Genomic DNA, 11,586 nt, shown 5'->3' with positions numbered 1-11,586 from the left:
GATATAAGCCTTGAAGTATGAAATGTAGAATATTGGAAATCATAGTATCAGAACCAGTCACTCATCCTAGCTCTAAATGTTGCTGGATTTATTTATAATATACCGTCTTTGCTGTTAATTTTTCTCGTGTTTGCTGAAAGTTCAAGGAGGACTGGGTGAGCAGCAGACTCAATTACATGTTTTTAATAATTTAGAGGAAGGTAATCACCAGCTCAGATCCAGGGATTCCCTTTGGAATTGCTGAAGAAAACATGTTTGCTGCATCTGAACAGACTTGTTGACTGGGGTATGGGTTGTGTGGCTCCACTGGCAGAAATTCCACATTGGGTCCTGCCCATGTGTTCAGGGGGCCCAAAAGTCAATGCTGAGGTGGAAATTGCTTGGGAGAGAAAAGAATATGAATGACTATGATGAATTGTGGCGTGTAGTAAATAAAATCACAGAGTCAGAGGTCCATCAGTAAAAGGAAATCTTTTACTAAAGGTAAAGGCTTTATTACAAAAAACTTCAGGGGAATAAAAACTTCAGACGTGTGAGGTACAAATAAAAGTAAAAGAGAGAGAGAGAGAATCACCAGCTCGCTGAGCACACAAATTTATCTCTCCTGTCTCAGTGTGACCTTGAGATAGTCAAAACAATATTTCCAACAGAAATGAACCTTCTAGAATCTTCCAGCATTTGCCAGTTCCTGCCCTCAAAGACTTTAGCAATGACAGAATACTGTGGAAATTCCTAAAAAGTATGGAAGCTGGCTGTGTGGCAATGGGTGGCCTTTGGGGTAGGTTTTGATGGCATTTCTAGAGCTGTAGTTGTGGAGCCACAAGGAGAGAACGGGGTAGAATGTGATCATGGGGGAAGCAGGCCGGAAGTTCTGCTGGTTCAAGAAGAATAGGGCCAAGAATCATGCATATTTATCACTTGAGAGCTGCTTGTTTCAGGAAGGAACCCCTGGCATTACGCACATAATAATAGAAAATAGAATATATTAAGAATGACATAGGCATAGCATTATTATTGCTTTGATGATAAAAATATCTGTGGGGTCTACTAATTGCAAAGTTTATTGACAATGGTTTCTATAAGAATTTCCTTATCAGCTGCTACAAATTCAGAAAAAGCCTATACTCTTCAAAAATTTAAAAATCAGCTTCTGGATTTATTATTCTATTACTAGAATAATTTATATTTCCAGTTAAAAAACAGAAATTACCAAGGTGGTGTGCAACATAACTTAATTGAATAAATACAAGGTCATCTCAACAATATAAAACAAACAAACACGAACACTCAGATGCACAAACACAAACATATGCAGATGAATAACTAATGCAAATTATATAGATTTTTAGGTTCTTCAGTCTTTTCTCCTTCTGAGCTGTTTCCTGTTGTTCAGCTCAAGCCTCAACAAAAGGATGTAACATTTGGATGCAAAGATGCAACCCAGCAACCCAGCATTGGAAGCTAAAATAGAAAAGACCTCCATAGCTACCATGTATTTGCCCTTAGAGCTCATATAAGGATAGCCACACACCGCAGAAGACCAACATGCTAAAAATTATGAACTTGGCTTCATTGAAACTATCAGGTAGCTTCCTGACAAAGAAAGCCACTGTGAATCTGGCAATTGCCAGAAAGCCTATATAGCCCAGGACAATGTAAAACATGGTCACAGAGCCTTCATTACATTACATTGCATTACAATTTCTTCAGTCACTGAGTGCATGTCTACATCTTGGAATGGGGGAGAGGTCACCAGCCAAACAGTAAAGTGCCAGTTTAAACTACCGTAATAGCTTTTGCCAATATACAAGAGACAGCCACTGAAAAAATATCGCCAAAAGCTGTTAGTAGGAGGAGACACGCTAACCTCTGAGGTTTGCCAATGAACAGCAAAGCAGAAAGTAAGCAGAGCAGGAAGGAGACAAGGAGAGTGTAGGTGACATCCCAGTTATTGGCAACAATGATGGGAATGTCATGATTCCTCATAAACATCCATAGCACCAAGGCTGTGATCAAAGAAATGGTAAAGGCAAGGCTGGCTAAAGAGAACACCACAGGATCTTCATAACACAAGAAGGATTCTTTGGACTAAGGTGTCATGAAAATAACAGAATGATGACATGGGCAGTGTTCAAGGAGGTGAAGACTGATGAAATGTCTGTTCACCTTTTGCAAGAGTTTTCAGCAAAGAATAGTTTGACAGGTTTGTTTTAAAATTTTATGTAAGAAAACATTTACAAATATATTGCAGAGCAAATACATTTCCAGTTTACAAATTATCATAAAGGACAGGGGTATTCAAATTCTCCCATCCTTTTACTTAATGAACTGTTTCTGGCTGTTCAACTAAGGCTTCAACACAATAACATTACATTTGGGGGAGGGAAGACATTTCCTTCTGGCAATTCCTGCAGCCAAACTGGTGCCAAATGTACTGTTTTGCTTTCCTTTGTATTACCTCAGCAAGGCCAAGAGGGGGTCTTGTCATCTGGACAGCCCAGGACTTCCACATTAACTGCTCAAGATTGATTTTTCAATTATTATAACCATTTAAGCATGCCACATACAATACCATAAACTACCAAGGCTGTGTACAACATAATAATAACCACCATGTCATCACTACAATATCTGAGTAACAACAAAAACAAATACTTGGACAACAAAGATAAGTCCAGATTGCAAATTACAGTTTAGGAAAGAGATTTATTAAATTCTTCCATGTTTAACCCTTATGAGCTGTTCCCTGCTGTTCAACTCAGGTTTAAACACAATAATGTAACATTTGTGGGAAAAGATGCAGCCCAGAAGGCCAGCACAGGAAGCTAAGATAGAGAAGATCTCCACAATAACCATGTATTTCCCCTTTGTGCTGAGGTAAGTTGGCACAAAGGATAGCCACACACTGCAGAAGACCAACATGCTGAAAGTGATGAACTTGGCTTCATTAAAACTATCAGGTAGTTTCCTGGCAAAGAAAGCCACTGTGAAGCTGGCAATTGCCAGGAAGACCATATAGCCCAGGACAATGTAAAACATGGTCACAGACCCTTCATTACATTTCAGTACAATTTCTTCAACCATTGAGTGCATGTCAACATCTTGGAAAGGGGGAGAGGTCACCAGCCACACAGTACAAATGCCAGTTTGAATAAGGGAAAAGGAAAGAACAATGCAGGTGGCCAGCTTTTTCCCCACCCACCTCCTCATTCTTGATCCTGGCTTGGTTGCCATGAAAGCTAGAACTACGGTGATGGTTTTTGCCAACACACAAGAAACAGCCACTGAGAAGATGATGCCAAAAACAGCTTGTTGGAGGAGACAAGTCAACTTCTGAGGTGGGCCAATGAACAACAATGCGGAAAGGAAGCAGAGCAGGAGGGAGACGAGGAGAGTGTAGGTGAGGTCCCTGTTGTTGGCAATGACAATGGGAGTGCCATGGTGCTTCATAAATGTCCCCAGCACCAGAGCTGTGATCAAAGAAAAGGAAAGAGCAATGCAGCCTAAACTGAGCCCCAAAGGTTCTTCATAAGACAAGAAGGTTACAGTCTTGGGAATGCATGTATCCTGATTCTTACTTGGGTACTTCTCATCTGTGCATTTAATACAGTCATTCATATCTGAAACAGGAAAAGACATAAGCCTTCTTTCTGCATTACCTGAGTGTTGAGGTCTAATGTAAAAAATATATATGCAGGCCTGTACATATAATCACAGCTGCAAAGTAACACTGATATTTGATACCACTATGTTGATCATAGCATGATTTAGAATTCATGTGTGAAATAGAAACTCACACACCAGTAATATGTGAAAAGGGCTATGATATTGATCTTACATAAAACCTTAATAATATGCCTAAACGGTTCCTTTCACAGTGGTATAAGTTGACACCTACATCTGTGATTTACTATGTGAAAAATTTAGGTTTTTCCTATTCATACCAGTAGGTTTCCTCTTAAGTTTGTCCCAACTTTCCAATTCATTGAGTTACTTATGGTAAATCAGTACCAACAGGGCATGTGCACAAATAGTTGTATTGGTTTTTTTTTTTTTTTAAAAAAAATTCCCTCAGAATTGAACAAAACCAGAAACCTGCACAAGCATACCACATTAAATAAGATATTTAACTGTAGTTTGTTTCTGGAGATTTCTGGTTTTTCATAAATATGAGAGCTCATAGGCAATATATTCAGGAACACTGGAAATAGGAGCACAGCAGGAATAGAAAAGAAATCAGTTTTAAATTGTCAGCTTACACTTTTAATTTTAACATGCTGTGTAATAGACTGTAGAGGATTTTTTTGTGGATTGCCTGTGCAGTTTTCTGGTTCTGTGTAAATCTGAGGGACCAACAAAAAAAATACACCACTAGTTCCATTCAGAAGCACACCAGAAATAGTTATGAGCATGACTAGAAATGAAATGAAAGCACTAAGGAATAATGGGTGTGGAAAGAGGGGTAACAGAAAGTGACAACATATCCACTCATCACCAAACCATGAAAACAAATAGTCTGTGACCCAAGTGAAGCAGTTTGGAGCCTGATTTTCCCTAATGTATTAGATTAATCCCACATCAGGTAAACCTGAATTTACGGGGGGGGGGGGAGAGACATAAAGCTTGGTGTAGCCTGTTTGTAAAAATGTGTCCCTACACAAATCAAATTGGAATACCGAGAACACAAAACACCCAGTAGCATCAGTTATACTTACTTACCCTCCTTGTCTGATATTTTCCCTTCTGGACATGGGATGCAATTGTAGCAGCAAAATGGTTTCCCTTCTTCCACTTTCTTGCTAGAACCAGGATGGCAGCTCTCACTGCATGTAGAAAGTGGCTGGGCCTAATCCATAAATAAGAAAGCAAAATTATGAGCTTGGAATCTTTAAATTTCATAGGCCTTTCCACTTCTTTTTGCAATGTTAAGGAATTTCAAGCACATATGCACCTTACATGCAAATTAAAGTACAAATTCCATTCCATCATAGACACACAGAAGGAAGGCTTTAAAGACCTCCTGGCAGCTTTGTATGATAGGCTTAGGTGTGAGGCTAACAGCAAAACTGGAAACAGATGCATCATTAACATGATTGTTCATTAAAGAACTAGGTTGTACTTTGAGAGAATACTGACACTAATCTTTAGTCTGGGCTCTTATATGTTTGATGACAGTTTTGAAAAGATACAGTTACTGACACTATTCTCTAAAACACTTTCACCCTAAATCTCCGATTGGATCCTACCTGGTTAAACCAGTAATGCCACGTTATGGCCTCTTCATTTATAGTGAATGCTTCATCTGGAGGAACTTGCAGATCCATCCTCCCAATTTTTATTCTGTGAAAAGATTGGTTGGATGAAACCACCCAGTTGATGACATCGAATCCAGCTAGTAACTGCCCATTATTATCAAAGGAGATCTTGTCCCCAGCACTGTTGTTGAATGAAACATGTCTCAAGTAGTGATGGAGCTGGATGGAATAAAAAGGAGTAGGGTTTTCAGACTGATGTCTAATGGTAGCAAGAATGCTTTCCTGACGGGTTTTGAGCAGGAGGCAACTGGTGAAATATCTGCTAACCCTTTATGACTGAGAGACAATAGTAAGGATCACTATGTTATTAAGTACACTGATAAGAATACACACAGCTTACCCTAACCCTACCCCACCATTTAATGGGAAATAATGTTATAATACTGTAGATATTATGCATTTTCACGTCAAAATGTTCAGGCCACTACCTGTGATATCTCTTGATTCTGTAGTTTCATTCTCGCTCCATCCAGATTTGCACTGTGCTTGACTCCAGATGAGGATATTGCATGTAAAGCATGGGCCACAGCATAGACAGCATTGTAGATGTTGTAGCTGTGGCCCGTCATGCTCATTTCAAAGAAGGGTTTTGGAAGGTTCTCTAGCTTCTCCTCTGTAGTGCAAATGTATCCATCCATGTTGCCTACATCCGTTTTTGACAATGTGCAACCAAAGGCCTGCTGCCAGAAGTCCCTGATGAACCCATCTCCTTTAGGGATGGAAGGATTTCTGCTCTCAATAAAAGACTGGAATCCTGGTACATCGTTGGAGTGAATTTTGAAGGCTAGCGTACCATGGATTATTTCTGTAACAAAATTCCTTTGATAGACTGTTGATGTAAGCTCCACCTGGGCTGTAAGAATCCAAACTTTCCCTCTTGGTATGCTTGTCTCACATTCTTGTCTTGACAGATATGGAAACCATCTCAAATACATCATGGCATTTGATTCTCCATAAAAAACCACTATGTTGGCTTTACTGTTCATGATTTCATTATGTAATTTACTTCCTCTTTCCAGGTTTTCATCAATTTCATTGAAAGAAATAAACATGGGGATTCTTTCTATGAAGGCAAAACAGATGCCACTCCGAGAAAAGAGTGGAATGATAATTTGCAAACATCTTCCCCCAATGTCAATATCTGTGACTATAACTCCAATCCACACCCATCTAAAATAAAGAAGCAAAGAGAGTATCCCTGTATACTGAAAGGTTTCCTGAGGGGTCATCTGGTAAAAATCAAGCCCTGGAGTTTTATCATTCATCACTGGATTCGAACCATATACCAGCTAAAAGAAAAAGCAGGAAGGGAAAGAGAGACAGTTATAGTCATTTTTAAGATGTTGCTTCATGTGCTCTGATCACTCAATACATTAAGGCACAAGGTTTATAGCAAGTGGTAAGGTAAGTGGATATTATTGCCTCTTATCAAAATAGGGGGCTAGTCCTGAGAGATTAGTTCTTTCTTTAAGGACATCTCTTTCACAGGTACATTACATCAACAGGTAGAACTAAAAATTTTCAAAATTAAGTAAATGGTTTCCATTGTTAATTCTTTGTTGGAGTGTAGTTGGTCTGTTGTTGCTGCAGCATCTCTGGATGGTGCTGAGGTGGGTCAAGGTGCAAGCAAACTCAAGGCAGAATGGACACATCAGTGTAAAGGGCTTCTGATGCATCTGCACAGTCCTGACATCACCACCACCCAGGCCTGTCCAAATAAGGCACAGTGATACTGGTCCTGGGAGGATGGTTCCGCCCTACTGCAGTGGTACCTTATGTGGCTATCTGCAAAATTGCTTATACTATAATATGACATATGCATATTGTGAGATGTGTTTTTCTGGGACATGGATGTCAATTTGATGGAATTCCTTTCCTAGGAAGACGCTCCTTACCACAACTCTCATGCACCTCCTTCTCAGTATGAAGTCTTTTTCATGCAAGGAAGGATTCAATGCTCTTTATTCAGACAACAACAACAATAATGTAAAAAGATGTTTCTTCTTAACTACAGGGGCAGGAGCAAAGAGTAAAATGAAACACACATACGAATTTATACAAAAACTAGAAAAAACACAACCCCCAAACTTTCTTTGTCCTGCCTTTCTATGTTTACTTTGCTTTATCATTATTTGGGCATTTTACTGTCTATAATGCTATTTTTGTCATAAGTCATAAATACGGGTTTGCGTGGCAAGTTCCCGCCTCCTCCCAGTAGGAATAAAGACACATGACACCGTTATTTTAGGTTAATGGGCTAAAATTGGACACAACTTTATTGGTTACAGGTGCTGAGCGCTATTGGCTTAGGTATTGGTCCTAACCGACTATCAGGCTTCAGCCTGTGTGCTTGCAGACTGGGAATGGTTAACACCAGCAGGGGGAGCCCTGCTGATGCACATCAACTAGGAACTCGGCCAGGGTCACCGATTTGGGGCTTGCCTGAGGCCATCACCTCCATAGGTTTCGGACAGGGCCACACCCCTTTATCCTTTACCAGGGCCACATCCTTTATCAGACTACCCTTCAATATCCGGGGGAGGTGATGGCGTTTCCTCCTCCCCGTCCATCTACATAACAATACCCCTACCAATGCCTAACCCACCGGTACCAAGTTGTGATGATTTGCAGCCAAAGAGGGAGATTCCCGGCTGCGCCTGCCTTAAATAGGGGCAGGTCACAACCCATAGGACAGCTGATGGCTGGCCAGGGGATGACGTAGCCAAGGATTCACCTAATCGTGCGGGGTCTGAGACCCAGCCCCCGTGCGCGTGTTGGGGGCATGAAGCCCGAAACACCATCTCCTCCCGAGGTTGGAAGTGGCTCTAACACAATTAACCCTCCCTCTCTCCATTAATGCAAAATAAAATCAAGAAGAATGAAAGCCGCATGAAAAATTATTGCATTCCCATAGTTTCAATATACACAAAGGCATATAATCCCTACCTGTGGAATCTTATAGATATCCAGGATATTTGCCACAACAACAGAGATTTCAGAATCCAGTCCCCCGATGACCGCTGTCAGATTATGCTGGATGTCACAGACGTAGTTGGGGGAAAACCTCTCTAACGAAGATAAAAGTAGCATTGTGGCATGGTAGGTCAACTTTTCATTAAAATAGCTGTCATATATGTGGAAGCCCAAGGTGATATTGGGTAAGATCTGAGGGTTGTCATTGACCTCCTTTACTGCAAATGCCAAGGCCAAAATATGCTGATAATTCTTTGACACTACACTAGAATTAAAATTGCATTCTGTATCAGAATGATATTTCACACTTTTTGAAAAACCAACACCACTATCTGCATTTTCATGTTGATAATGGTTGATTGCAGTATTCCAGAGAAATCCTAAAGTCAAGATTCTCTGGCTGGAGAAGGTTAGGGTTATGAGGACATGGTCCTCCAATAGCAGAGAAGAACTCATCTGTGACAAACACCTATGCTATGCTCGTGAAGAACTCTGTGGACATGTATGCATACAAGAGCTGTTCCACAAGCAGTTGCCAATTTTAGGCTTCAGAGCAAATCCATGCCTCCAGTAGTTCCCAGGCACCTTTATCTTCAAAGAGCCAATTCAGGATTGGGCCCCTCCTTGAGAGCAGTCAGGAGCTGGAATAACTGCATTTATGCTGATTGGAATGGGGAGGCTTAAAAAAAGGCAGCTACATGTGGGAAGGGTGTTAGTCAACACACTCAAAGCTACAGCCTTGGTTGGTGGAAGCCCACCTCATCGCACTTAGAATAATGTTCTTAATGAATTGTATTTCTTGAGACTCTCATTAGGGTTAGGTTAAATTTTCAATCATGCATTCATGTCACAGAGATGTGTTATCAACATGAGTATTTTATGAGAGCTTGTGCCTGATATCACAACATACCATGTGGGTGTTGCCCTGTGTGGATTACAGAATCTAGAACAACACTGCCATCTATCTGAATTATTGCTGAAATTTCGTGTGGATTTTGTACTTTCTGACAATCTCACACGGTATATTATTTACGGCAGAGCTGTTTATTGTCCAAGCAGAAGAGTAAGCTTGTGGCGATAGTGTGTAAATGGAATCGGATCTACAGCAAGGCATTTGCATACACCCAGAGTCCTTCTATCACTTCCTATGGATGAGGATAATGGAGAGTGAATGTACAATATAGCACACTTCCCTTCTTGTGCTTGTATAAGCCATTGCTAAACACCCTCCAGTAGACAGAAATTCCTCAGTCAAAGCAGCTATATTTAATAAACAGCAAGGCTGAGCTCCTTGGTAACATGAGTTAAACTGCTTTGGGCTAAGATAACAGAGCCCAACAATTTCAGAACTTAGAACACTAAACATTTTATGAGTCACCTGTGAATTATATCATAAACTTCAACCAAATGTAATTCCAAGGTACAAATATACGTTTTTCAATATAGGCCTTTATTACCGACTCTCTTATGAAGTTACTTTCTATGAAAAAGAATTATATGAGAAAATGGAATTTAACTAAGCAAGTAGGAATATATATGTTTTCATATCAAGTCAGAGGAAGGAACTGAGTTGATGGCAGCTCTCATGAGTCAAAAGATTCTAGTATTTTACATCACATGAAATAAGCAAATTAAGACAAAATGCAGATATACCAGAAGCAATTGCCTCTGAATGATGTTTCCAGACATCATCCAAAAATCAGTATTGTTTAACAATCTTTACATTAACATATATACCATTAGAATGTGCTGAAGAAAAAATGAGTGGTGTAAGAATGTAAGCAGAAGTGAAATGTGAGCCAAAGAAACAGGAGGGGAACTTTTTGTAACAGTCAGGAGAAAAAAGATATAAGAAGGTAAAAGAAAATGGAGTTGAAAGAAAGACTTTTATTTTAGGAAGCTTAAATGTTTTCCACAGAAGTCTTCGGCCTCTAGAAAAATTGAAACCTTTACCTTCAGCTTTACCTTAATTCAATCATTCTTTTTTCTATAGGCTAAATTGATATACCTCTGCATATATGTTGTAGCACTAGCACTGGTCTTTTCAGAGGGAAAGACATGGAAATGAAATAAACTTCTTACATGTAATCTTCAAGCAATGCTAGTGGTGGTTCTTCAGTAAAAGCTGTTAAAGGTTTCATGAAGCCACCATGAGTTGCAATGCCACCAATGATGAGGTTTCCTTGCTGATGGTATATGTGTTGTGGGCGATGTGGATGGGAAACCCTACATTTCACAGTTTGAGCCTGGCAGACATTGTGAGGAATCATTGCCAGCATTAAGACCACTAAAACTATCATATTCAGAATGAAGGAAATCTTGCCTGTACATAGACGATCCTTTGCTTTTCTACAGCACTATTGTTAGAGTTGTCCTGATGAAAACCATCAACTTAAATGGTACTTTCTCACAGATATGTCTTGAAGTATGTAATGTAGACTATTGGAGATCATAGTATCAGACCCAGTCACTCTCCCTAACTCTAAATGCTGCTGGGTTTATTTATAATATGCTGTAATTTTTTCTCATGGTTGCTGAAAGTTCAAGGAGGACTGGGTGAGCAGCAGGCTCAGTTACATGTTTTTAATAATTTAGAGGAAGGTAATCACCAGCTCAAATCCAGGGATTCCCTGTGGAATTGCTGAAGAAAACATGTTTGTCACATCTGAACAGACATGTTGACTGTTGCTTTCTTTGGTAGAAATGGAGACTTGTGGAATAACCCTCAGCAAGAAAAGGGTGCTAGAAGTGACTGCTGGGTTGTCCCACCCACCAGTCAAAGTTGGCCCATCAGGTGGGGTCAGATAGAGATCTGGCGCCAGAGCCAAAAGGTTCCACATTCCTAATTAGGACTTGGGAGATGAGAGTTCAAATATGCACTCTCTAGTAGAGTTCACTGGGTAAGCTGAGGCAAGCCACAGTCTCTCAGCCTAACCTACATAACAGGGTTGTGGTGAGGGTAAAATTGGGAGACGGAGAGCCGCGTACACCACCTTGAGCTCTATGTAGGAAATGTGGGATATAAATGTAATAAGAAAAGGACATTAGGAATATAAAGACTATAATCTGGCATTTTGTGCTAGTTATAACTTAGGCTCAATGGAGCAACATGTTCTCTTGGTCTTTCAGCCCCAATCCTTTCCCCCCATAGGTTGGAGGCACCACTGTGAGTGATCATAGCAGCATGATCAGATCATCCAGGACACTTTTGACAATCAGGAGACTTGTTTACAGGCTCCAACATCAGGAAATACAATTTAAACTTTACTACCCTTTAGCTGACCTTAATGTGATGAGA

The 11,586-nt window shown here is 40.1% G+C and overlaps 1 protein-coding gene across 1 annotated transcript; it reads right to left on the bottom strand.

Annotated features, from left to right (window-relative positions):
* Window positions 1–2,689: 2,689 nt before the first annotated feature.
* Window positions 2,690–10,558, bottom strand: LOC128398860 (vomeronasal type-2 receptor 26-like). Its single transcript, XM_053360121.1, has 6 exons — window positions 10,371–10,558; window positions 8,262–8,553; window positions 5,744–6,604; window positions 5,247–5,474; window positions 4,720–4,846; window positions 2,690–3,620 (listed from the first exon to the last, which is right to left on the bottom strand). Exons 1-6 carry the CDS (start codon window positions 10,556–10,558, stop codon window positions 2,710–2,712), a joined length of 2,607 nt encoding a protein of 868 aa, XP_053216096.1. The 3' UTR covers window positions 2,690–2,709.
* Window positions 10,559–11,586: the final 1,028 nt, after the last annotated feature.

Source organism: Podarcis raffonei, chromosome 13 (assembly GCF_027172205.1).
Source record: "Podarcis raffonei isolate rPodRaf1 chromosome 13, rPodRaf1.pri, whole genome shotgun sequence".
Taxonomy (NCBI): Eukaryota; Metazoa; Chordata; class Lepidosauria; order Squamata; family Lacertidae; genus Podarcis; species Podarcis raffonei.
This window is presented reverse-complemented; position numbering and strand designations above follow the sequence as displayed.

Coding starts and splice junctions, on each gene's coding strand:
- LOC128398860 (XM_053360121.1), bottom strand. CDS start 10,558: ATGATTCCTCACAATGTCTGCCAGGCTCAAACTGTGAAATGTAGGGTT. Junction 6,605..8,261: donor ATATCTATAAGATTCCACAG/GTAGGGATTATA, acceptor TTTTTCTTTTAG/CTGGTATATGGTTCGAATCC. Junction 4,847..5,246: donor GGCATTACTGGTTTAACCAG/GTAGGATCCAAT, acceptor TTTATGGATTAG/GCCCAGCCACTTTCTACATG.